The 27,009-nt window shown below is 49.7% G+C and overlaps 2 protein-coding genes across 4 annotated transcripts in view; one reads left to right on the top strand and one right to left on the bottom strand.

Annotated features, from left to right (window-relative positions):
* Nucleotides 1-27,009, top strand: part of Stk3 (serine/threonine kinase 3) — a 307,706-nt gene that overhangs the window by 208,058 nt on the left and 72,639 nt on the right. The window lies entirely within an intron of this gene.
* On the bottom strand, nucleotides 12,242-14,831 carry Kcns2 (potassium voltage-gated channel modifier subfamily S member 2). Its single transcript, XM_050161812.1, has 2 exons — nucleotides 14,697-14,831; nucleotides 12,242-14,096 (listed from the first exon to the last, which is right to left on the bottom strand). The coding sequence occupies exon 2, from the start codon at nucleotides 14,051-14,053 to the stop codon at nucleotides 12,620-12,622; it is 1,434 nt and encodes a 477-aa protein (XP_050017769.1). The 5' UTR covers nucleotides 14,054-14,096; nucleotides 14,697-14,831; the 3' UTR covers nucleotides 12,242-12,619.

Raw genomic sequence — 27,009 nt, 5'->3', positions numbered from 1 at the left:
ATAGATAGATAGATAGATAGATAGATGATAGATAGATAGATAGATAGATAGATAGATAGATAGATAATGGATAGATAGATGATAGATAGATAGATAGATAGATAATGGATAGATAGATAGAAAGATAGATAATGGATGGATAGATAGATAGATAGATAGATAGAGAAAGGTGAAAGGAAATACTACTTTCAGGCAAATACAAATGACAGCCTAAGCAAAAACTTTCAAAGTAGCACCAAACCCCACATCACCTTTTCATTAGAAAGCTCCAAAAGCCAACAAGTTTCAAAATCTCTCTACGAGAAACCCCAGTGCCTTCCTATATTTAAATCTAGCCCCTGGTTGTCTTACATTTTGATAGACTTTACCAAGTGTGGTGGTTTGGATGAGAATGGCCCATAAACTCATATATTTGCATGTTTTGTCGTCATAGTGACTGTTGAGGAAGGATACGGGGGTGTGGCCTTGTTGGAGGGGTGGGTCTTGAAGTTTCAAAAGAACCACGGCTGAGACACCAAGGTCAGCTGTAGCTAGTGGAGTGGAAGCTGAACAAACCCTCGGGCTGGCACTCTCGGGTTCTCAGTGTTCTCTGATATTTGGAGTGCTCCAGTGTGCACAGAACATTCTGGAGGGGGAATCCTGCAGCTTCTTGTTTTAATCGATTTCCACAACAGCTTTCTTTCCTAATGAAAAAGAAAATATTCTTGACGGGAATGCTCAAATGAGAAGACACACAGAGCTTGAAACAGAAGAGTTGGATGAGAAAGCCAAGCTCCGTGGGAGAATCTGGATTTTATTATTAATCAAAGAGCAAGTTCATGAGTGCATTCTCTGTTGACCTTTCAAAAAGCATTTCAAAGTTTATTTTTAAAGCATATCAGCTGATGATCATAACCACTTCACATACTTAGGAACATGATCTTCAGTGTGGAGCTTGATATTAATGGGCTATTGAGACTGTGCCATTAATTGTTGTTATAAGGCTTTTCAATTTTGAGGGCAATTAGTTGCTAAAGCAAACAGTGATTTGGATTGTTAAGTTCATTCTCTTAAACTATTTTAATTTCACACAAATACAAAACTGTTTGTGTGTGTGCCTGCTTGTCTGTATGTGCCCTGTGTGCATGCAAGTGCCCGTGGAAGCCAGAAGACTGTCAGAGCTCCTGGACCTGAAGTTATAGCAGTAATATATTGCCAGTTGTTCTAGGTCTGCATGTTGCAGGTTTGCTTGTGTGATAAATATAGAAAATCCAAATATGGATAACAGTTCAAGACTTACCACAAGAAAACAGAGGGAGTGACACCATCTCTGCTAGCTGGAAATTATGAAATCCAGGATTGAGTTTAATAAGAAAAGCAGTCACCTTGATTACCCACTGACACGTCAATCACAAATCCTGCCTGGCTCCTATTCCCAGTCTTTCCCTAAAGCCACGATGGAAAACTGGGCGCCTTAAATGGGAACGGTAATGTTTGCCTAGGTGTGCGGCGAGGCTAGTTTAGGAAATGCCCGTGTTTAGACATCTGTGAGCCAGAGATATTCAGATGATGGGAACATGGTCCGTGGCTCCACCAAAAGGGGACCCATAGCCTCAGAGTGTTGAAATGAAAGCCAGCAGGAAGTAGAATATAGACAAGGTGGTGATGGTGAGATGGGACAGAACCAAGGATTGTTAGGGAAACTGAGCCAGTGGAACTGCTTGACTTACTGGATTTTGGAGGTAAGAAAATAAAAACAAAAAGTGAGCGGTCACACCGGGAACCAGGTCTCTGCCTCTCTGGTGGAGCATGCCTAGTATGCAGGCAGTCCTGGGTTGGATCCACAAACAAGAGAGAGGATCAAGGTATCCCTGAGGACCCCAGTGCAGACCCCAAACAGTAGTGAGTTAATGGGGCAGAGGAGCATTTAAGGACAGGATACCACGTTCCAAGCTGGATCAGCTGAGCTACAGATGACCTTGGGATCCCAGGCACCAGACTCCTCCTGGCCATCAGTACAGACAGCTGAAAAGGACCAGGGAAGCTGCAGCGTGCTGAGGATAAAACCCGGGGAGTTAAGAACAGCAAGAGGTGTGGCAGTGTGCCAACAGGTCAGGAGGATGAGGCAGAGACAGGAGCCAAGAGCGGAGGAGACCACACACACACACACACACTCCTGCTGTGCCTAAGAGTGTGGGTGAAAAAAAGCATTAACAACGTGCGGTGACCAGGCGTCCACCTGACCTGAAAGACTCCGGTCAGAGCTCAGCTCATCTGTACCGCAGTGGTGAGGGCGATAGATTGGCATTGGAGCCAGCGAGCAGTGGGGCCCAGATCTGCCGTTTCCAGTGGGGCCCAGATCTGCCGTTTCCAGTGGGGCCCAGATCTGCCGTTTTCAGTGGAGCCCAGATCTGCCGTTTTCAGTGGAGCCCAGATCTACCGTTTCCAGTGGGGCCCAGATCTACCGTTTCCAGTGGAGCCCAGATCTGCCGTTTTCAATGGGGCCCAGATCTGCCGTTTTCAGTGGGGCGATCCTAGACAGAGTGCCCGGTCTCCAGATGAAGCTATGATCCACCTGACTAACTGCTCTTCACAGGGGAGTGGATAATGGACTTGGGTCCAGATAAACAAAGCAGGGTTTTTTGTTTGTTTTGTTTTGTTTTAATGAAGTTGGGCTAGAGGGATGGTAAGAGCACCCAGGTTGGGTCTGAGTCCCACCAGCCATGTGGTGACTTTCAGCTGTTTGTAACTCTAGCCCCAGGGGTCCACTACCCTCTTCTGACCTCCATGGGCACCAGGTGAGCACATACAGTACAGACATGCATATGTACACACACTCATACACACTTATTTTTAATGTTCATCTTTTTAAGCTCACAGGAAAGAAATACCCAAGTGACGTTAAGGAGCTTGCACAATTGAACCATCTACAAGACTATGTTTTCTCTTTCTAGGAATAAATTTATATGTAAATGTACAGAAATTGCTGGGAAATGGAAACTCCCCGGTTCAGTACTTGGGGGAAAGGAAATGTGGAGTTCCGGGTTTTTTCTCTTAAGCTTGGGTTTGTTTTAATCCAATACATTCATTTTGCACATGTTGTGTTGCTCCATGCACGGCACGGAACACGTGTGGAGTTCAGAGGTGAACCATGTGCATGAATTGCTTCTCCTCTTCCACCTTGTGGGCTCTGAGGGTTGAACCCAGGTTTCAGGCTTAGCATCAAGCGTCTTTACCCACAGAACCGTCTTGCCAGCATAGATTGTTTTGTTATGTTTATCACAAATCTATGCAACTATTACTAGTGTATTATAATTTAATGCCCCTTACAACTACAGCTAAAATCTTGCCCATCCATCTGGGGAGATGGATCCAGCAAAGCATTTGCTTGTATGCACGCTTGAGGACTAGAGCTCGGATCCCTAGAGCCTACGTAAATGCTAAGCTGGCCTGGAAGCACACTTGCAATTCCAGCCTCAGAAGGTGTGGTAAGGATTCTGAGAGCGAGCTGCCTGGGAGACCAGCAGAGTGGTGGGTTCTGATTCCACCAAGAGACCATACCTCAAAAAGAATAAGGTGAGGACCTCAGGTAAAATGGAAGTCAGTAAATGTGAGCTGACTGGAATATCTAACTTTAGTTTTGTTAGGAGAGAGCTTGACACACACATACACACATGTACACACATACACACGCACACACATGTGCATGCACACATACACACGTGCACACACGCACACACATACACGCACACACATATACACACGCGTGTACACACATACACACACGTGCGCGCACACACATACACACACACATGCACACACACACGCCGGCTCTTTAAAAATGGGGGCACTACTGAGTAATCAGTTTACTTCTGGGGCTCTCTGAGCTCCCACCGGCTCTTCTTTCCAAAAGCAGTTTTCAAACATGGAATTCAGGAAAAGCGTGAAGCAAGCCGTCTGGCTTCCCTCCAGCAGTCAATGGGGAAGCCCAGGGACACCCTGGGCTCTGTGCATTGTGGTTCCCTCCTCTCCTCCTACGCTTTCCACAAAAAGAAATCAGAACACAACCCAGCAAGGATGGCCTTTGTCATAAGCAAGCCTGAGCACAGCGGGCGCTGTTCAGATGCTCCCAAGTGAGCCAGCCGTAGAAGACTCACCAAGTTTGCCGGAACAGTCGGTAGAAGGCTGACAGATCAAGACAGGAGTTGTACCAGCACTCCTCTCGGGAAACAGCTAGCCTGGTGTCTGACTGCAGACACCTCTGTTCTTTTCATAGTAGGTCTGAAAATAGCTCAGGATTCTTTAAATGTCTGGAGATGTGGGCGACAAAGTTTAGTGCAAAAAAAAAAAAAACCTATACCTCCCAAGAACCCCAATTCTGTCCTTGTTATATCACCCCGAAGGCTGCTGGATGCCAGGCACAGTGAGACACCCCCACAGCTCTTTGGGGGACCGTTATTCTGGGTCTCGGAACCGGCGTGTTGATTCTGGCTGTCCAGCACACTGCTCCCAGGGCTCTCTGTGCTAGCAACTTCGTGTGTTTTTTGCCACAAATCTCCCCAGTCCCTGTTGCCTGTCCTTGCCCCACTGAAGGCAGCTCTTCTGTGATGGGACTTTTTTCCTCTTAGAGCTTGAAGGGCTCACACAGATGCTCTCCCTCGTGAGCTGTGGCCCCTCATATGTGTAGCTGGATTTATCAGTAGCTAGGGAAATCACTCGTGGGTCAGTCTCAGTCACTAAGATATCGGAAGACCTTATATTGGAGGGCTTGCAGAAAAGAAAGGTCAGCTCGCGAGTCTTGATTGGGGGTTTACTGGTAATTATCAAAACAAGAATTAGTGAGGTTTGAAAAGAGGGTGAGAGCTATGATGGATGGGACCAATATGTGACAATACAGTGATGGAAACAGTGAAACCTGGTTACAGTTGATGCAGGAATGAGATCGAATGTAAGGGACACCCCTGACATTGTATCGTCACAGGCAGACTGAAAACCACCTGTGTCAAAGTGACCTGCAGGGCTGGGGCGAGAGCTCAATAGTAGAGCACCTGCCTAGAATGTGCTACACACACACACATGCACACATACACATGCACACACATGTACACACTCACACATACACATGCACACACATACACATGCATGCACATACACACATGCACACACATACACGCACATGCACACACACACTCACTGCACACACACAATCAATCAATCACCCAGGAATTTTATCTGCAGATGCCTGGCTCTACCTCACAAATCTGGTTTTGTGGATGGATGAAGCTCAAAACTCTACTTGGCCACTTGGCTAAATCCCCCAGACAAATCTGATATGAAGTAGCTCTGCATTGTGTACGACTTACTAGGAACGACACCCTTTCTGCTTCTTGCCCCTGAACTGGATATGGTTCCTGACTATTTCTCAGCTGCTGATGAATGATTGCCATGGAAACTGACTAGATCAATAAGTGGGGAGGAGTCAAGATGACTGACAGTTCCCCCAGTGGACAAGAAGCACTGTGATTCCATGGACGGAAAGGAGGGAGACAGGAGGAAGTTGGAGCCTGAGTGGTAAATCCAGGTTAGACTGGATGACTTCTGTGGTTGCCTGACATGCCCCGGGGCCTGGGTGTAAGCTGGAGTCAGGCTGGAGTCCTGGGAGCCAAGCCTTCTGTCTGAGACTGCGGGAGCACCTCCTTCTGATGGAAGTGCAATGGAGAAGGGAAGGAGGGGACTGAAGAACCTTCCCAGACAGCAACATGTAGCATCCAAGAATTGGACAAGATGAGTACAAAGAGGTTTTTCTGTGGGGTCAAAAAATTTGGGGGCTTGAGAACCAAGGAGAGGCCTCCTGGGTTAGGGTCAGGAAAGGGCCGTTCCCCAAGAGTGACCGGAGAACAGGTGACTCCTAGACACAGAATAAGGAGATGGGGGAAGATGGCTGAGGCCCTCTGAGACTTCTGGTAACCCATCTCTACCTTCTCAGGAGGAAGGAGAGAAGGAGAGAAGGGAACTGTGGATAGATGATGGACTAGCTGAGATCCCTGGCCTTGGGGGCTTAGTGGATGCTGGCCATTGGCAGGGTCACATCCCTCTTCCTGTGTCTGTGTCCCCTCTATGGGCATGGCTGGAGCTCCTCTCTAGACAACCCCTGCCCCCTCACATAGTCCCTCTGGCAGCAGGGCTCCTCCTTCCCACTTTCTCTTGGTGATGCCAGCAGCTAGCCACCCACCAGTCCACCCTGGCCCTCCACGCCTGTGGAACTGCCTTTTCCTCCTGGCCTCACCCCCACTCCTACTCTGGACCCGGCTTCACTGTGGTGGTGAGCTCGGACAGGCCTGGACTATGAAGTTGTTTCCAGTCACATTCCAATCTCATAAAGCTAGTCTCGGTGACAGCAGAATTCAGCTTAGGCTATTCAGAGCTACTCTGACCTGCTTTGGTACCTGGTTGCTTCTCAACCATGTTGACTTGACTATTTTTTTTAATTGAAATTTTTTTGATATAACTTTTTTTGGCCATGTTTTTTCCTATTCCCAACTTCTACCACATTCTTCTCTGTTCTCACGCTTTCCAGCAATCTTGCCTCCTGGACTTTGTTTGTGCAGGTCCCTGAACTGGGAGGAAGAGGAAGGGGAAGGGGAATAGAAGGGGAAGAGTAAGGAGAGGCAGAGGGGAGGAAGAGGGAGGAGCCTCTTGCCTTCTTTCTGACCTTCACCAGTCTCTTTGACTCTGTCTCCTCCCTAATCTCAACAAACGTTGCCTCTTGGTCTCTGTTTTTCTCTCTGTTTTTTCTTTGTTTTCTCCTATAACTTCTTTCCCTTCCTCCTCTCTTTTTCCTCCCTTCTTCCCATCCTCATTTTCTTCGATAGGAATTTCCACAACTCAGGGGTGAACCCTGTCATCTGCTTGGGAGAAGCCAGCTGCGAGGACAGCAGAAGGCGGGAAGGCAGCTTTTCAGATCAGCAGCACCACGCAGTGTTTGTCCAGGGCTGGTCCTCGGCAGAACGCCATCTAAAGATCCTGAAAGTAAGGTGGACTTTGTCATAGCCAGGACCTGGGACCAACCTAGAGGCCCCTCGACCGAAGAATGGATAAAGAAAATGTGGCACATTTACACAATGGAGGACTACACAGCGAGGAAAATAATGACATCTTGACATTTGCAGGCAAATGGATGGAGCTAGAAAACATCATATTGAGTGAGAAAACCCAGACTCACTCATAAGTGACTTTTAGATATAAAGAAAAAACCTACAATTCACATTCCCAGAGAACCTAGACCACAAATAGGACCCTAAGAAAGACATATTTAGATCTAAATCTACATGGAAAGTAGAAAAAGACAAGATCTCCTGAGTAAATTGGGAGCATGGGGACCATGGGAGAGGGTAGAAGGGGACGGGAGAGGAAGAGAGTGGAGCGGAGAAAAATATATGGCTCAATAAAAACAATAAAAAATGAAAAAAAAAAGAGATGGACTTTGAGCACATTATTTTTGAAAAGTGGGTATTTGTTTTGCCTTGTGAGACTCAAAGATCCTGTTTGGAGTCAAGTCACACCCCGCTAGATGGGAGCCTGAATCACGGTAAGAGTCCAGTGCCACCTTGGTTCTGGCAACGACCTTCACCTCGGCCTTCCAGGGGATTCCAGCAGAATGTAGCACCCTGCAGTGAGTTACCTGTGAGACCTCTGAGCTACACACTGAGAACCTCCCAGTAACTCAAGGAACAGGAGCGAGCATCTGCCTAGCTTCACAAAGACAGAACAAAAGTGAGCCAAATGGAATGCCCATTTTTTTCCTCTCTGCCTAATAATTTTTAATAGCAGAAATTTGGATTGCTTATTCATATAAGATGTATGAATAAATTAAAGCCCACGGGAGACAATGGCTGCTTATTTAAACTCAAGCCACTTAAACCAGACACTAGGCCCAAGCCAGTCCCCAGAACTCTTATCCCTCTCTGCCTGCCGAAGAGAAGGGTGAAACCTCTGTTCTCCTACAAACAAATCAGAGGTGGGGGAGCTCTTGTGCTATAAAGAGGACATTGAGGGGCACGCTGAAATTCTGCTTTCTTACTGAGCTAAAAAAACCGGCTTTAAGGGTTATCCCATCCGTCTTTCCCACTCTCTGAAGCAATGGAAAGGAAATCACAAAAGGCCAGGAGTTAAGGCACAGTCAAGTAGTGCCCCTCTCATCAGTTCCCCTGGGGCCTCCAGTAGACCTTAGCCTCTGAGTTCCAGGTAGGGAGAACTAAGCAAGTTGCACGAATCCAACAATATTCATACCCATCACCCTGGATGCTCCGAGTTACTACAGACCTGGCTTCCTATCAGTAACCACTTGAGTAGCAAAAAGATTGACAGGGCGGGGCTGTCAGAGCAGGCTGCGGAGGCTCTAAGTAGGGCACCGAGTGAGGAGGAAATCTTTCAGCAGCCTCTGGTCCACTGGGGACCCCCCAAAAATGTAACAAGCCTTCTACCAAGCACCCAGTGACCCCAGCCGTTAGCCAAAGCTCCTCCCGCTGCTGCCTCTGCCAAGAAGAAGAAATTTCAGCCTTGGGGCTGAGAAGATCGTCATTTAGATCTCCAAAACCCACGTAAGCATGAGGAGGCAGGATGATCTTCTTCCTATAATCCCAGCAATGGGAGGCAGAGACAAGCTAGACCAGCAAGACAGACGTGCGAGGTTCAAGTGAGAAATCCTGCCTGACTATATAAGGTGCACAGTGATTGAGGGAAATAACCAAATTCAACTTCTAGCCTCCACACACATGTGAACATGAACACACACATACACAAACACACACATACACAAACACACACACAACTAAACAAACACCAGTTCGGCCTTTTACAGGCAACCCAGTCCCTTGCTTCCCAATGTCCGCGTGTAATTGAGGGGGCTTAAGGAAGTTAGATAATTGTTTTCTGTTTAATCTACACATTTGCAAGGCTGGCATCCTGACTACGTCGGTCATGTGCCTCGTTCTAGAGTGGAGGCACAGTAGCTTCAAGCACAGGACTCAGACAGAACAGTGCAGCAGAGAGCCGCCAGGATGCCGCACAGTAGTGTGTTAGTGAGTGTTAAAACCGACATTGCAAATACAGCGTTCTCGATGTTTAAAATTACAACCGTGGAACAAGTCATGCTGTTCACACAAAAGAAATACCGGTTAAACGTTCAAGTAGAGACCACACAGCCTGTACAGATCGCCGCCATCCCAAAGTGCAGAACAAGTCATTTTCATTGAAATGAAGCAATAATTAACAGGCATTTCAGTGATTCGAGGGCTATGATAAGTAGAAATAACACATTTGATATTAAACACCAATTACTACCTGATGAGCTAGGCATAAGCTCGGCGTTCGACACGCCCCCTCCTCGGCCGCAAACCCGGGAAATGAGGACGTCTGGTGAGGAACACAGCCTCAGACCAGTGCGTCTGTACAACAAGCACGTGTCGTTTCCAAACGTCCACCTCAGATGCTGCGAGGAAAGCTCGGCCACTGTATCTGTCCCAGTGACACCGAACAGAGCAAATGCCAGGAGGAAAGCTGCCCCTCAGCCACTAGCTGGACACACATGAACGTGTGTGTGTGCGCGAACATGAGTGAGTGTGCATGTGTGTGCGTGTGTGTGCATGTGAACGTGTGTGTGCGCGAACATGAGTGAGTGTGCATGTGTGCATGCGTGTGTGTGCATGTGAACGTGTGTGTGAGAACATGAGTGTGTGTGCATGTGTGTGTGCATGTGAACGTGTGTGCGCGAACATGAGTGTGTGTACGTGTGTGTGCATGGCGTGTGCACGTGGGTGTGCGTGGGTGTGAGTGTGTGCATGTGTGTGTACCACCAAGGAAGGATTGATCACTGGTCACCTTGACAGTCTTATGGGGACACTTCATCTTTGTAGCCTTTGTTCCCAGAGACAAGACAGAGAATTAATCTGCCCTGCCCTGGTTACCAAGAGAAACTGCTGCGGTGGGGGCATTATCTAACATGGCCAATCAGAGGCTTTGCTTCTGAGCCAGCACCTGTGAATGTCGTACCTAGGTGTCCTGGAGTCCCTGGCGACACTATTCACTTTCTAGGGGAATTTACCGCAGTGTCCCCATCAGCTGGGGTGCCCTCCCTCGAGGTCTCCGAAACCACTGCTTGGAGAACTCAATGCCAATGGGACCTTTTCAGTTCAGAGGTGACTAAAAGTCTCGGTGGGCAAAGAAATATTTTTTACAAGTATACATACATGTATATATATACAAGAAATGTTTTAAAAAAGACAGTCTCTAAAGCACTTTGGGATTATCCCAAAGAAAGGCACCAGATAAAACAAGTCATTACCAAAAAGAAAAGTCAAGTTTTCCAGCTTTCGTACCCTTGTAGGTACCCACTAGAGGTATCTCTTTTTCGGTAGTAAACCCACTCGTTTAGGAAAATCCTTACGGGAGTGGCTAAGTTAGCGGGCCTCTTGCCTCATTTCTCCTTTGCCTCGGCGTCATGGTCAGTGACCATGGATATCTTGTGGATACCATGCCTGACCTTGTGCCATCAGCCTCAGCAGACGGAACGGTTCTCACAGGCTTATGCTATCACCTGCCTTCAGTGCATCTTCCAGGACTGAAGATACTAGCCAGCAAGAGTTCCGTGTGCCAACAGCCCTGTCTTCTGACCCCTCGGCAGGGTCCTTTAAGTCACATCCTTGCTGCTTTGGAATCACACACGTAGATGTGTCTGCATGGAGGCACTAGGGGGGTTGCCACCCTCTGCCCTTCATGAAACTCCAATCTGATGAAAGATTTGAGCCGGAGGCTCAAGGACATCAAGTGGCCAGTGCATTCACACAACAAATCACCCACACTGTTGTAGCCATGACAACACTAGTACACAAGCCCTCTGAGAAGATCCACTCCATACCCTGTAAGGTGTGGATTATCCTTACCCGACTAAAACGCAAAACGGACCAATTGAGAGTAGGTCCAAACTTTGGATTTAAAAAGCCCGTTTATCTCCTTATTTAGATCGTAGATTCTTACAGCCTTGCTAAAGACTTAACAATAACGAAAGCCACTGGAAAACCATTGGATTATGTAGAGGATGATGAGAAAGAATTATCCTAAAAGGGGGCCCAGCTTCCCCTTCATAGCATCTGTGCTGACTATCTGCAGAGGAGGAACACATTGGGAAAGGAAATAGTGCTAACCCTTCACCAAAGCTCAGTGGTCGAAAGGTTTACGCCTTTTCAAGAAATTCACAGTCATTTATATTTTATGAAGTAGTAGTGTTTGGCTTTATAACTCTTTCTTTTCTTCTGGCCTCCCCACAAGAAAAGCCTGCAATTGCAATGAAAATAAGAACTCCAGTATTTCCACCTTGGGTAAGCCACACTGTCTTCACACACATCTGTATTTTGAATACTCTTCTGCACTTCCGGGCTTCCACAGCACGGCAGGAGCTCAAGGCAATCAAAACGTCTACGTACTATCCTGTGTCCTAGAAGCAGAGCTACCCGAAGAGAATTCTGCTTGGAATTAAAAGGGCTGTCCTATTACGAGCTTTCAGAGCAGGCAAGAAAATGTTTAAGCTACTGCCCTTGCTAGCAACCTAACGATGCTCACCTCACAATGACAAGGCAACACTAACCTCTTCTAGTTGAGAAAGACACACGACCTTATTCCTAAACATCTTTAAAAAGAAGTACTTGAAAAACATGCTAATACCAAGACACAGAAAACTTTGGTCAAAATGGCCTGGATTAGTAATCTCGGCCAGAAATAAAGGTCTCTATGATTCCTTCAGGAAAAATAGAGGCCTGACCGTCAATGAAAAGGTTTAGCCTATATAAAGTCTGTTTATAGCATCCTAGGGTTTGGCCCATGTTTAGCTAAAGTCCCTGTCCCTAACCTATCTGTTTAGGAACAAAAACATTCAGTCTTTACTACATGTGGACTGAATAACATTCTCTTATACTGACACTTAGGAGAGACACATCAATACACATCTTTCTAAAAACTGACTGGCATATCCATGCACATCACAAGGACGGAGCCGAGGAAAAAGAAGACTTGCATTAGTTAAGTGTGCTTAGCTTTGCAATCTTTCTGTTTTGGTATGAAAATTAGGGGAAAGCAATGGGTAAATAATTGAGATTCTGTTTTCACAAGGTTGTGATCCGAATCTCATGATAATCCTTGCTGACCCCATAGACAGATGTGTTTCCACCGGACAGACTTGCCGGGGCTTTTTGTATAGAGTTCACACAAACAACCGCAGAAATGGGAGCACAGAAAACTCTACTCACAGGTGATACTGGGGCTTCAAGACTAGAATAGTGTACACATTGGACAGAGAGATCAGCATTCTATATACTCATCTGGCAGAAAGATGAACATTTTATGCCCATAATGCAAAGACCAGTGAGTGTCACTTCATTGAAAGGTGCAAAGGCATGGTGTTTGACACACCACCCTCTAAAAAAATGACTCTAAACATTGCAAAAGCAACCTAGGGCTCATATCCCATGCAGCTCTCCCTCTAGGGTCGAGATGACTCTTTATGTCATAACCCTACGGTGCCTGGATTGTGCCAAAGGCACAAGAGGCGGATCGGCAAGGTATGTCTGGCGATCACAAATCATCCCAACTAGTGTAGAGAATCATCTAAACTCAGTTCACTGGGTGAACTCCTGCTCATGTTTGTCAGGCTTGCCATGAGGGATTTAACTTTATGGGCATAGTAGTCCCTTAAGTTGACCGAGGGGACCTCCTTCAATCCATCTCCAAAGTCACAGCTACGCATGGCACTCTCGAGTTGCTTTTGGCGCCGGTAGAAGTGGGAAAACTTATTGAAGATCAAGGTGATGGGTAAGACCACCACCAGGATGCCTGCCAAGATGCAGGCAGAGGCAGTCAGCTTCCCGGCTGTGGTCCCGGGGACCACATCTCCATACCCGACGGTGGTCATACTGACGGTAGCCCACCACCAGCAAGCGGGGATGGTAGCCAGGCCCTCGTTCTCCTCTTTTTCAATGGTGTAGGCCACCACAGAGAAAATGGAAATCCCCACTGAGAGGTAGAGCAAGAGCAGCCCCACTTCCTTGTAGCTGTATTTCAGGGTGGCTCCCAAGGAGCGGAGGCCAGTGGAGTGTCTGGCCAGCTTGAGAATTCGGAAGATCCTCATCAGCCTCAAGACCTGAGCCACCCTGCCCAAGTTAGCCAAGGTGGGGGAGCTCTCCACCACCAGGTTCACCACTAGAGTAATGTAGAAGGGAACAATAGACATGAGATCGATAAGGTTTAGAGCATTCTTGAAGAACTTGAGAAAGTCAGGGGCCACAGCAAACCTGGCCACCAACTCAAATGTAAACCAGGCGATGCCAAAGTGCTCCACGATTTCGAACCTGGGGTCCTCACCAGGGTTGCCCTGGCCATCGGGGATTTGGAAATCGGGCAGGCTATTGAGGCACATGGTGATGATCGATCCCAACACCACCAAGATGGAGAGGACGCTGAAGACCCTGCTGAGGACTGAGTAGCCCGGGTTGTCCAATGCCAGCCACAGCTGCCTGCGGAAGTTGCCCAGGGGTTGCCCATCGAACTTGGAAGCGTCGTTATAGAAAGCCAAAATCTCGTCAAAGGAGGACGTGGTGCTCTCCTGGTCGCTCTGTTCGTCCCACTTCTCCTGCTCGGGTTCCACTTTGCGGCCGTGATAGCTATAGCTGCAGCAAGAGTCGATAAAGAACTCATTGATACCCCAGTACTCGATCTCCTGGCTGAAGGAGAAGACGCACAACTCAGCCATGACGTGAAGCTTGCCCGTGTGGTAGAAATGCAAGACGTAGGGGAAGAGCTCAGGGTTACGGTCGAAGTAGAACTCACGTTGGACGTCGTCGTAGTCATCGCAGAGTTCCAGAATTGCCTCTCGCGAGTGGCAGAGAAGCAGGCGGCCCAGGCGCGTCTCAGGGAAGCGCAGCAGCGTGTGGGAACGCAGCCGTCTCTTGAAGCCGCCCACATTGATGCGGATCTCTCCATCCTCGACGTCGGCCTCGGACACGTCCCACAGGCTCTGGCGGGTCATGCTGGAGATGCCCAGGAGCCCGCTCCGCGCGGGGGCGCTACACCTGAAAGCAGAAGAAACCGCATCTGTGTGAGCGCCCGCACTCCCCACCCCAGTCTCTCTTTTTCTTTCTCCCCACCCTCCTCTGGAGGGCCCAATCCTCTCCAGCAGGGTCTCTGTGTGCGGTCTGACACTGGGGTGCAGGAATGATTTTATGGGGGTTGACCCCTTTCCAAGGCAAGGCAAGGGTGTATCTTTCTACGAGTACAGCCGGGCCTCCACCTCCTCCCCGGAGTAGCGCCCAAAAGCTCTGAGAGCCCATGGGGGCTGTGTGCTGACCTTGCCTGTAAGCAGACCAAGGAGACGCCCCCGCCCTCTCGCCGCAGACAGGCGGGACCCAAGCTGAGATGCGCACTGGCAGGGCTGGGCCAAGAAGGGGGCGCGGAGATTTGGGAGGGGGCGGGGAAATTCACCGCTCCAGTCCGTAAATCTGGGCCCAGGGGGAAAAGGGTCAACTCAGCATCCCAGGTCTCCAGCCTCCAAAGACCGATCCCCTTCCCAGCCCCTTTTCCACCCCCAATCCCGCGCCCTACTGGCGCCGTGCCCCCGGCCGCGTGCGCTGCGCCTTCCCCGGGCTCGCCTTGCGCGTTCTGGAAGCGCTTACCTGGGTGCACCGGCGCCCGCAGCCGAGGCCGGCGGGAAACTTCCCCGATCTGCTGGCGAGCATCACCACGGTGGCCACCGCCGGCTGCCTGCGCGAGTGCGCGCGGGTGCGAGGATGTGGATGTGTGCGCCTGTGTGTGTGCCCCGCCACCGGGCAGGCGGGGTCCGCCGTGCGCCTCCTTTCAGTCTCGGGCCCCACAACACCGCCGCCTGCAGCCGCGAAAGGCTCACAGGTGGCTGCGTGGCCCCGACGCTCGTGGATCCCCCCCTCTTCCGATTCGCGCGCCCCTCACCCGCCAAGAGAGGCAGGAGCCCACGCCGCAGGCGCCCGCGGAGCGGGGGTGGGAACCGAGCCTGTGCGCCTTGCGGTGGGCCCTGAGCCCCGAGCCGCGCGGTGGTGCTGAACGGACAGCTCCGTGCGCTTCAAGCTTAGGGCTCAGCCGCCGCCCCAGACTCCGAAGATGTTCCGGGGCGTCATTCTGTTCCCCGGGCGCCCCCCAGCTCTGCACCGAGCTGACACCTTTCCTCCCTCCCTCCGCATCCTCCGGGGACAGCTGTTATTCCAGCACCCCAGGGCTCAGGCAGAAGGTTGCCTACGGTGACTTTCTCTCTCGCTGGATCTGTAGGAGACAGGCTAGGAAATGAGGGATGACTTCGGTATGTAGGACAGATGGGGCAGCAACAGAAGAATCTACGGGGCTTCCTCTTTTAGAGACCTGAAGAAAAGTTTCCCACACCTGAAAATGGGGTTATCGGAAAATAGGTGTTGTCGGAGAAGACGAGTTGAGCCGTGGCAGAGCTGTGGGTGGAGCAAGAGGCTGGGGAGGTGTGCACAGGTCCTATTGGCTTGGGAAGCAGTCAAGGAGTTCGGTTTGAGAATTCTGTGTGGGTACCGTGTATGCACAGGCCAGTGTGGTTGTGTGGACTCAAGGTGGGTGCTTGCAGTTCTGTGCACATGTGTGATCGAGAACAGTAGGAATTTCCAATGTTTGTGAACAACTTTGACCTAAGTCTTCTGATGGATGGTAAGACACATGCAGCGTGCTGCATTTGGGTACGTATGCATCAGTGTGACATGTGTTTGTGATGTGGGACTGTGTGCTGTGTAAACAGTGTGACCTCGGCACCAGTATGCTCATTCGCAAGACTTAGGGTCCTCCTACTGACCCAAACCAGAAAACAGACCCTTATTCCTGGGTCTCCCTTTGGTCTCTGGGCCTATGGTGTGGTCCTTGTTTTCAGATTGCTGGGTTCATCCTTAGCATGGAGCTAACGTCTACATGTCTTGGTCAAAAGTCCTAGGATAGTTCTCACAGGGTGACTCCAGATCCACAGGAAAAACAATAGCCACAGTGAGAAACATTCTCCTTGTGTGACTCTGAGGATCCTATCTTAATGGAAAACTGTTCTTACTCTAGGCTACATAACAGCCTGGGGCTGGAGCTCTGGGCTAGTGTTTGCTGGGCATCTGTGAAGGTCTGGATGTTGATCCCCAAAGCCTGCTTTGGGCTTCCTCAGGGCGTCTGTAGAGACTGCTTGGTCTGGTTTTGTGTGGGATCCCTGGATCCAAGTGTGGCTCATACTTGTGTCAACTACTCACCTTTGAGCATGTGTGATATGTGTGCACGGGCAAGTGTGTCTACACGCATGGCCCTGAAGTCTCTGGGTGTGGGGCTTCCAACAAAAGCAAGCATGAGGGGGAGGAATAGTGTGGTGTGGGCCACATGAGCTTCCTTTCTTTTGTTTGGTGTTAGAGGGTAGTGGTGGTGGTGGCGATGGTGGTGGTGGAGGTGGTGGAGGTAGTGGAGGTAGTGGNTTTTCACAATAGTTTATGTTTGCATAGAACTTCACAGCTTGTAAAAGGTCTAATTTCATCCTCATCACCACCCAATGAAGTTATCAAGAAAAGGATTATTAACTCATCCCCTCACACCCTCATTTTATACACTGAGAGATGGAAATAGCCAGCCACAGAAGTGATGTAACTGGCAAAATATCAAACAGTATAGCCAGGAACAAAGCCATGTCTCTTGGCATTCTCTAAGATACAAGACACCCCCATTTTTTTCTAGTACAGTAAACGCTGTAGTGATGACCAGAGGTGGTGGTGGTGGTGGTGGTAGAGGTGATGTTGGTGGTGGTGATGGTGGTGGTGGTGGTGGTGGAGGTGGTGGTGGTGGCGATGGTGGTGGTGGAGGTGGTGGAGGTAGTGGTGGTGATGGTAATGGTGGTGATGGTAATGGTGGTGGTGATGGTAATGGTGGTGATGGTAATGGTGGTGGTGATGGTAATGGTGGCGATGATGGTGGTGGTGATGATAGTGGTGTGGTGAGTGAGTGTGTGAGTATGAGTGTGTGTGTGTGTGTGTGTGTATAGGGAGTAATCTGCCAATTGATGCCTGTCTCTGTGTCCATTTATTTGCGGTTACTAATTTTTCTTAAATGTTTCGGTTACCTTACGAAATACTTATGACGTTCTCATGCATTCACCATTTACTTTGCTCACGCCACCTTCTACTCTCCCTGCCTTGCTGTCCCCTGTCCTGACCCAGTGTCCCCCTCTTTTTTACTTTTTGAGACAGGGTCTCTCTGTATATCTCTGGCTGTCCTGGTACTCATTATGTAAAACCAGGCTGTCCTTGAACTCACAGAGTCTGCCTGCCTCTGCCTCCCAAGGGCTGGGATCGGTATGTGCCACCACACCTGGCCCCAACCATCTCTTTCCATGGGGGTCTGTTTGGCATGGTCTCACCTTATCCTCTGTATAGTCTGACTGGCTCTATCATTTGAAGTCCAGCTGGGCCGCTGTTTGGGGACTCCTGGGTCTCCTTCACCCCCGTGGTGTGCTGCAGAGATGGTGCCAGACTTTGCAGGGTGGGGGCGGGGACTCTGGTGAATGTGTGATCTCTGGCTTGCTGACTCTCACTTTCTCAGTCCTTCCCACACCTTGGAGCGTGGCTGTGAGGCCTCCACACTGCAGGCTCCCCGGAGCAGCATCTGGAGACTACCACTCTCTCTAACCTGCACCTTCTTCCTCTCAGCTGACTTCCGGCAACCCTAAGTCTCACAGCCACCTTTCGCTACACACATCTGTGTGGTCTGTTGCACTATTATAGGGTCACTATCCCCAGACACCCCCATTCCTTCAGCCTTGACTCCCAGCTCCTCGGTGCCTTGGCTCCTTGTGTTCTCTGTTTGTTAATCTATTTTTCCTGCTGTACTTTGGGGGGGGGTCTATCCTGCTAGAAATAGGACATGAGTTTGAAGACTCTGGGGTTTTCTTTCTCTGCTTCTTTATCTCGCTCATTCCTTCTTCCTTTCTGATGTTAGGAGACTGTTTATGGAGAAAGAAATTCTTCACTTTTGTTTCTTTGTCCCTCCCTGGAATACACCCCTCTCCTACACCCTTCCCACAGACTACACCCTTCTGGGGCCCTCAGACTTCCTATTTCCCTGCCGCCCTCAGCTCTGCCGGCCCACCCCATGTTAGACGCCCACCACCATCTTCTAATGTTTGCTTGTTTTCTCCACGTTCATCTCCTGACCCTTATCCTCCTCCATACCCCAGACTGCATTGGAGCCCCTGGTCTGTACCTGCCCTTGGTTAGGTTTTCCTTTGAGGCCAGGGTCAGGGCCAAGCCCACACCCACCTTTCCCTGAGTTATCAAAGTGAATTTGGAGCCCACAGCGAGAAGCTGCATATCAGCTATTTCTTGGAAAGGCCAAGCAGAAGCTCCTGGACCTGGCAGATGCCTCTGCAGAGAGTTAAGTGTATGTGACAGGCAGAACCACTTGTTTACTTCCCAGTCAGTGCACTGAAGAGAAATGGAGCCATCTCCCTCCTTCTGTGGCAGGGAAGCTGGTTTTGTTTATGGTTTATTTAGAGGTCTGAGCCCTGATCTTAAAATATAGCTGCCTGTTTCCCTGGTGGTGTGTGTCTGGCTTGCCTGGGGAGATAGTGAGGGAGTGGGGGAGTGGAGAAAGGCATTCTGGGAAGGGAGCTGAGGGGATCCTGGGTGGAGACCCAGATCCTTGCACCTGGGTGACTGTGTCTCTGCTTCCCCTGCCAATGCAGATCTCAGCGGAGCCCACACAGCACAGACTCAGCTTTCCCCTGACAGGCAAGGGGGCTGCTTCAGCGGCCTGTTGAGTGAGCTGGCTGCCTGACCTACATTCCCCACTCTGCAGAAGAGCCAAGCCCCATTCTTCCCTTGGGCTCTGGTCCCTGGCCCTGACGGAGTGGACGAGTCTCACTCAAACCTGTCCTGCTGGCCACCAGCTTGCCTCCCACTGCAGCCCGAGTGTCCCTTACAAACACAAGAGAGCCATGTCTTGCCTCCTAAAAATCTTCCAGGGACTTCCTAATACACTGACAGGGGAAATCACTTGGCGGTCACTGTTCCAAGGCTCTCTATGATGCATCTCTGGCCACCTCTGTCTGAACCTTCCTCTCTTTGCTGTCCTTTGTGCCCTGGCCATATGTCCCCTTTGTCCCTGTGGCTTTTGTACCTGCAATCATGACAGCTTCACATGACAGACTCCCTCCCCCCCCCTTGTCATTCAGGGCCTGTTTAAATGCCAGCTCCTCAGAGGCTTGGCTTCCCAGACAACTTCTGTGAGCCCCCAGCCTGCTTCTGTCTGTGTCTTAGCCATGCGTATATTAAACAGCTGCTGAATACCAATTAAGGGTGAGTGAACAGGGCTCTGGTTGCCACATGAGGTTGCTCCATGACAAAATCTTCACTTCACCTCCTCTTGAAGGATAAGGAGAGATGCTGTGGCCAGAGAAAGAGCCAAGCTATAGAGGTCTGTCTGCAACTGACTGCATCTAGCAATCCAGTGGCTCCCATGATGCCTTGGACATTGAAGCAGACCAATTGACCCAGAATCCCTGGCTTTTTCAGAAAGCTCCCAAATGGAGCCCTGATTGCTAGCGTTAGTGAAGGTGTCCCCAGAGCTGTGTACCATGAGTCTGCACCCCGAGGTCAGCTCCGAGAGCAGTGCCGGCCTCTGACACGAGCTCCGTGACTTTGTACCGTCCTTGCCAGTCAACCCTCACTTGCTGAAGGGCTCCTTGTGCCTGCTGGTCTAGGAATTCCTAACCTTAGAGAGAGTTCATTCGCAATTAAAAGTAATCATATTTTGTTTTTCTCCATAGACACAGGCCGGCTCCTTAGGCCCTTGTAACGCTGAGGAGGGGAGAGAGGTGGGTTAAGTGCTTCCCATGTGATCATGATGACCTAAATTCAGTCCCCAGAACCCACATGGAAACCCAGGCATGGGTACCATGCACATATAACCCCATCCCTGGGGAGGCAGAAAGAAGAGACCTTCAGGGCTTGCTGGCCAGCCCGTCTAGACTAGTCTGTGAGTCATAGCTAATAAAAGACCTGGTCTCAAAAACCTGGGGAACGGCAACCAAGGTTGACTTCTAGTCTCCACATACATGTGCATGTATATTTACATGCGGACACATGTACCACTCTATGAACACATGTACACACATGTACATGTACAAAAATAAAATAAAAATTCGGACTAAGGGCTGGGGACATGACACAGCAGTTAAGGACATTGCCTGTTGTCGCAGAGGACCCAGATTCAGTTACCAAACTCCAGTCAGTCCCAGGGGATCCGACACCCGCTTCTGGCCTTTTGCAGGCACCATACATGCACATGGTATACAAACATGCATACAGGAAAGACACTCATGCATGTAAACTAAAATAAAATATTAAAAGGACTAAGGAGAAGGCAGACAGGTCACCACATTTTGGGGGGATTTACAGAGGAAGCCCTGGGTTGGAGGCAGGGCTGGGAGAGATGGAGGGAACAGGCAATGGAGACTCTGAGCTGGAAAACTCGGGAGCCTTAGGCCTTAAGAAGGCCACTGCTGGTGAGGGAGAGAACACAACCGTGTAGGAAATTGGCGTGGTTAGGAGAGAAGTTGGGGAACATGGATTCTATGAAGTTTTGCTGCATATTATGAATGCAACTGCTCACTAAGTGTTCTCTCAGGAGATAGCAGCCATATTTATGAGGCTTTTGGGTTGCTCCTCCACACAGAATGGAGAACTTTTCTTATAAGAGTCCTTCCTAGCCTTTTGGGATTATCCCCAGGGGAAGCCCCTCTCCAGCAACAGCCCCTCCACAACAACAGCCCCTCAGGCTGCCCCTCCCTCCCCAACAACAGCCCCTCAGGCTGCCCCTCCCTCCCCAACAACAGCCCCTCAGGCTGCCCCCTCCCCCAGCAGCAGTCTCTCGGGGCTGATAGGCAGGGGCTGCAGTCAAAAAGTGCTTAACAAAAAGGGGAGGCCCCTCCACACTGGGCCTTGAGGGTCAGGGTCTTGTCCCTCCTGCCTCCTCTTCCAAGCCCTTTCTTCCAGGGGCTCTCTCTGTCAGCCCCACTGCTCTGCTTCCTTGGCCACTTCACTGAATTTTCCAGTACGCCCTTGGGCTAGAATAATTAACAGAAGCTTGAGTTAAGCTCAGACTTAAGGTCACCTGGCGAAAATTAGCGACTAGAGAACACCATGGCTACAAAGCTGGGCGCCTCCTGGCTCTGCCCTCCCCTGCCTCAGGGTCTGACCATCTCTCTCTCTCTTCTTCCCTGGGACACCCAGGATGGCTCCTCTTTGTCTGCTTCTCTCTCTCTCTCTCTTCTTCCCTGGAACACCCAGGATGGCTCCTCTTTGTCTGCTTCCCACTACTCCACTGTCACTCTCCTTCTATAGGTAATTCACAGATGAACTGAAACCTCTGGCCCTTCTGCTGGCCGATCCTCTCAGCCTGGAGAGAAGCCTAGATCAGGATGACCTACCATTCCGCTCTTGTAAATGCATAATAAGGCAACAGCTCCGTACACCATCTTCTGTGGCAGGTGGCTGATGAACAAGAGAGTGGGGGACATGAGCTGAGCGTGGTGGTGGTGGGGGGGGGGAGGGTGTTAGCAGTCATTGTCATAATCATTGTGGTTGTCGTCATGGAGATCATGATGGTCATGGTGAACACAGCCACTGAGAACAACCAACTCAAACGCCTGCTCTGGTCCTTTCCAATCCAACTTTTCCAGTCAGGGTGCCTGGACACCCACCTTTTCTGTGGCTAGAGTCTCTCATCTTTAAACCTATGACAACCCCTAATTCTTGATTATTGTGTGTTGGCAGATGCAGCTTGTCTATTTCCCAGCGGCACAGACCCGAAATAATCACACAGAAAATGTATTAATTACAACACTGTTTAGCCTATTAGTTCAGGCTTCTTATTAACTAGCTCTTACATCTTAAATGAACCCATTTTTATTATTTTATATTTTACCATGAGGTTCGTGGTTTACCAGTAAGGTTCACAGTCATCTGTTTCCTTCTGCGGCCCCATGGCAACTCTCTGACTCTGCCTTCTTTTCTCCTCTATCTCTGCTTGGAATTCCCGCCTTGCTCTATTCTGTGCTGCAATAGGCCCAAAGCAGATTCTCTATTAACCAATAGTTATAAAACATATTCACAGCATACAGTGGGGAATCCCACATCAATTGTGAAAATTAAAGAAGCCAAGGCCTGGTGCACTGCAGCACTGAGAACACCAGCCTTAACTAATGCTGGTTGTGAGCCTTTTGGGTGTGTTCTGCCTCATAAGGTCGCTGCTCGCCCCTTGGCTTAGCCTGGGTTCTGTTGTTTTATTTTCCTCTACTGATGTCCACAGAATGAAGTCTGTTTAGGTCCAAACATGCCTTTGAACTTCCAAAATCTGCCTCTTAACTACCCCAGTGATGGTGGGCTGACTGCTATAATGAGATCCCCTGGTCCCAGAGGTTTAACAGAATAGGTTGTTTCTCACCCCTCTTATGGCTATTGGGTCATAGCCTTCCATAGTGATCCCGGGACCCGGCTTCAACAGCCCGTGAGTCCTTTCCAAGGCTCATCTGCATTCAGCTGAGAAATCGCAGAGAAGCGTGGTGTGAGGTAAGTTTAGACGCTTTTGAGGCAAAGTCTAGAAGTGGCAGACTTCACTTTATCCGTGTTGCTTGGCCAGACTTCAACCATTTGCAGATAGTAACAGTAAAAGAGACAAGGTGGTTCAAAGAAATTGGGGACAGCATCATGCTGCACACAGATAGATGCCTTGTACCTTTTTTTTCCCACATGGGAAGAGGGGACCACAGAGCTCCTATTTCCCAGCCTTACCTGGAAGAAGTTCATAGCCCAGGGTGCTCTCCCCCTAGAATCCCTGAGCTGGTTCGGAGGAATGGTCTCAGCCTTGGCTAGAACTTCATTTTTCTCTCTTTGGTGTAATGCTTTCCGCCATGACCTTCTCCACATGTGGAGAGGCTGGTCCGGACTCTGGGGTGGAGTGGTTGGGAGTAGACAGTAAGGAGTCAGTAGGCCACAGTCTGGCAGCCAGACTTGGAAGCTACGAAACCAGGACAAACACACAGTTGGTGCAAGATGCCCAGTCTCACTGCCCCGGCTGACCAGAGGGTAACATCAACAGTGGGGGGAGGTGTTTGACTGAACTGATTCTTCCTGCACAGACTGCATTTCTGTCTTCAAGCTACAGCTGAGGGGAGTTTTGAAAATACTGCGGGGAGACCCCATCAATATCCATGCAGGGAGTGGGGCTCACAGGCAGGAGTTTGTGTCAGGATTCACCCAAATCAAGATAGAAGCCCAAGTACCCAGTCTGAGGTTTCTCTTCTCCTCTTGCCTTGATCTGGACCCCATCCCTGCTAGGAACCTGGAATTCATTTCAGGGAGGATTCGCTTTCTGCTCATTTGTCCTTTACCATACCCAGATGTCTGCCTAGGACACCCTCCCAGGTCCCCAAACGCCAGCTCCAAGGTGCTTACAGTTGCTGCCCCGAGCCCTTACCCTTCTGCTGTGAAAGCAACTTCCACCCACCCTTCTACCCATCCATCGCCCATCGATCCATCCGCCCACCTACCCATCCCACACCCTGGATGCCTCTGTGGGCTCCTGTTTCCATGGTTACTTTCAGGGCCTGAGTCTGCTCTGGGTTTGCTGAATGATTCCCCAGCTCCAAGCTGTTCCTCATGACAGCCTCCTGCTGGACCCAAACCCTAGCTCGCTTTCGAGGTCCCACCCTGCGTAGAGACCCCCCACCCACATTGCTCACACACCTCTCAAGGTGAACAGTTTCTTGGATTAAAAATAAACCCCAAAGTTCTCCAGTGTTTGCCAGTGAGTCTTTCTGGAGACTGCCATGGGAAGTCAAATAGGGTTCTCAGAGGTAGAGAGAAACTTGAAAGAGAGGGTCCCTGGCAAAAATTATAAAAGCCAGCTTTTATTGGATACTCGTAAACCAGACGCCATCCTGAGGATTGGCATTTAGGAACGAGGTTAATTCATATGGCAGACCCGCGGGGAATGCACTGTGGCTATCTGAAGGGAAGGAGGCACAGAAAGCTTGAGAGCCGCGGTTAAGGATGCAGAGCTAACCGGTGCTAGCACAGCAGACTCACTCCTGGACACCGCGTCTTAAACACCGTGCTCCCAGCTTCCCTGCTGCCGTCCCTCCAACCTAGGGATTCTGCACGTTTCCCTGAATCATTTTCTTTTCTTCCAAGACAGGAGGTTCCGGAGCACCTCCCCAGCACACGGCCCTGCTCTGAGAAGGATGAGTACCGTATGTTGAGAGCACCCTTTCCTAATCTAGTTCTCTTGGGAACAGCTGCCAGCAGCACTAAAGCTTGGGTGGGCTGCAGCTGTTCTGGGGAGGAGCCCCTTGCCCCCTGGACCCTGGACTCTGGAGGTTTCTTCTCCAGGGCAGAGTCAAGCAGCAGCTTGTCCTCAGAGGCCTTCAGGAGGGTGGGAAGAAGCAGTCCCATCAGATAGATACCCAGCTGAGGGAAGACACGAGATGTCCCTACGAGTGATAGGAAACCAATTCACACTCTTCCCTTGCAGCCAGAAGATGGAGTTACTTTTTCATTTCTCTGCTTACGTGAAGCCCAGCTAAACATAGGCATCCAGGAATGCAAACAATGACTGGATTTTCTTAATTTAGGGCAGTTTTAATTAAATCTTGCTAAAATGACAGAGGCTTGGATATTTTTATCACTGTGGGAAGCTGTATGATTTGGGATAGAGCGAGTTAGGGAACATGATGCTAAAACACCCACCTCAACTCAGATGGCCTCCCAGGCCAGCCCCCGAGGGAAGGTTATTCTCATTGTCCTTGCTCTGTTCAGTCGTAAAGGACTCCAGTTCCTCTGCACTGGGCTCTTTCTAAGTTAGTTGAGGCTAGAAAAAGAAAGTATAAAATGACTTTCTGGAAAAGAGGTTTTTGCATTAGAGAAAAAAAAATAAAGGACTTCTCAGACAATCATAGCGTAAATATTAGGAAACCAACCTCAGAGCTGTCAGAGGGAATCTCGTGTCCCAGCACTGAGGACGTGTCCATATTCAGGCTCTCTTTCTCCAGGGCCCGTGACACGATTAGCCTTCGCTTGTTTCTTCCATATTTGGAGGGACGGTGTGACTTGCCATGGAAAATGACTTGTGACTTTAAGTGATGTGTCATGTCACGTATGGGCTGGCTCGTCACGTATGGGCTGGCACATCACGTACGGGCTGGCATGTCACGTACAGGCTGGCACGTCACGTACGGGCTGGCACGTCACGCACGGGCTGGCACGTCATTTCATTGTCAGAGTGAGAGTTCCGTGCTCGGCAGTGGAATTCCCTGCAAAGAGCACCTGGATCCCTGTGCTGCCCTTCAGAGACCAGCAGCCCTGAGGGAGATAAGAAGCAGCTTGAAAGAAAAGCTAGGGGTGGGTTCTATCATCGCTGAGAGTTGAGAACCAGTTGGTGGTTTCATCCACCGGGTCTCTCTTCTCATGAGGAATTCAGTCTACGATGCTGTTTTGGTGAGCATGGTGCAATAAGACCACCTTATTTTAATTATTGTACATTAGATTATTTTGGACTTTCAAAAATCATCTGTCCACTTTAGTCTAGAACAGGGAGAAGCTTGCCCTCGCTGGGGCTAAGTAAAACTGGCGGGAAGTGGATATAACCTCTTAGGTCACAGCTTGCAGGTCAGCAACCGGAAAAAGGCTGGGAAGCGCAGACTCCCAGGGAGGGCCATGTGGAAAAGGAGAAGGGATGAGAAAGTGTCTGAAAAGCAAACAGTAATAAGTGTCTCTAGGGGTGGGGTGTGGTTCCGGGTCCCGTACTGCCTAGCGTGTGTGGAGCTCCGGGTTTAGTCCCTGGTCCCACACCAGACAAAGCAGAAGTTTCTCCTGGGTGATAGGCGGCATCAGAATGTCCTCGTTACGACGTTGAGGTTGCATTGATTCTGGTACAATAAACGGTGCAGCACAATAAGAGATGTTCGCGTTCAGAAAGTTCTGAGCTGTGAGCCTCTTCCACCGCGAGCGGCTTCTCCTTTAGCACGCCTTCCGTTGTCTCAGAATTCGTTAACACCGAGCAGAAGAGGAAGAAATAATGTGGAATACTCTTATGGTTCTGCCTACAACTAATGCAAAGCCGATCCACCTGCATTTCATTGGTCAAAACTCAGTCACATGACCACCTCTCGTGCCTGGAAAGGGTGGGAACCCAAGAAAGGAGAATCAGGCTTGACGGATCTTACCAGGCTGTTTGATAGGAGGTTTACATTCTTCCAGAGTTGATTTAGGCTGTAATCTCATATAAAATGAGCCACTAGGAAGGGTACAGCAATGGCGCTTGAGATCCTTCGGCCATGTTGAGAATGAATGACGGCAGATACACAAAGATAGCACTGTTTGGTTTGGAGGAGTGCATGGGATAAGATGAAGAGGAAGGCCAAAAAAACCTCGAAACAACAACAAAAATAAAAATCACTGGAGAGACAGCGTAAAGGAAGACTGTGGAAGCTTGGGTGTGACAGTAACACAAGCATCCAGGGCTGCCCGGGGTAGGAACAGCTGGAGGACCGCCATAAACGGCTGTCCCCGCACGCTTCAGCATTGCCGGGACATAGATGATGATGACAAGTAGGCCCCGCTCTCCACAGGTGACATACTGGGGGCTGATGAGTGTGGTTTTTGCCTAAGGTCCAATCTTGTTGACATAAGGAGCGGTGGGGCTGCGTCCCCAACACCCCGGCCGCTTGGCTAGCTCATGACCGAAATAACAACACACAAACTGTATTCATTTAACTGCTTGACCCATTTCTATCTAGCCTCTTCTAGGCTAATTCTCACATATTAATTTAGCCCATTTCTAATCATCTGTGTAAGCACCCCAAGGTGCGCTTACCGGGAAGATTCTAGCCTAAGTCCATCGTGGGTTGCAGCTGCCTGGGAGAGC

Source organism: Alexandromys fortis, unplaced genomic scaffold (genome assembly GCF_014885135.2).
Source record: "Alexandromys fortis isolate MF-2015 unplaced genomic scaffold, M_Fortis_MF-2015_v1.1 scaffold_17, whole genome shotgun sequence".
NCBI lineage: Eukaryota > Metazoa > Chordata > Mammalia > Rodentia > Cricetidae > Alexandromys > Alexandromys fortis.
This window is presented reverse-complemented; position numbering and strand designations above follow the sequence as displayed.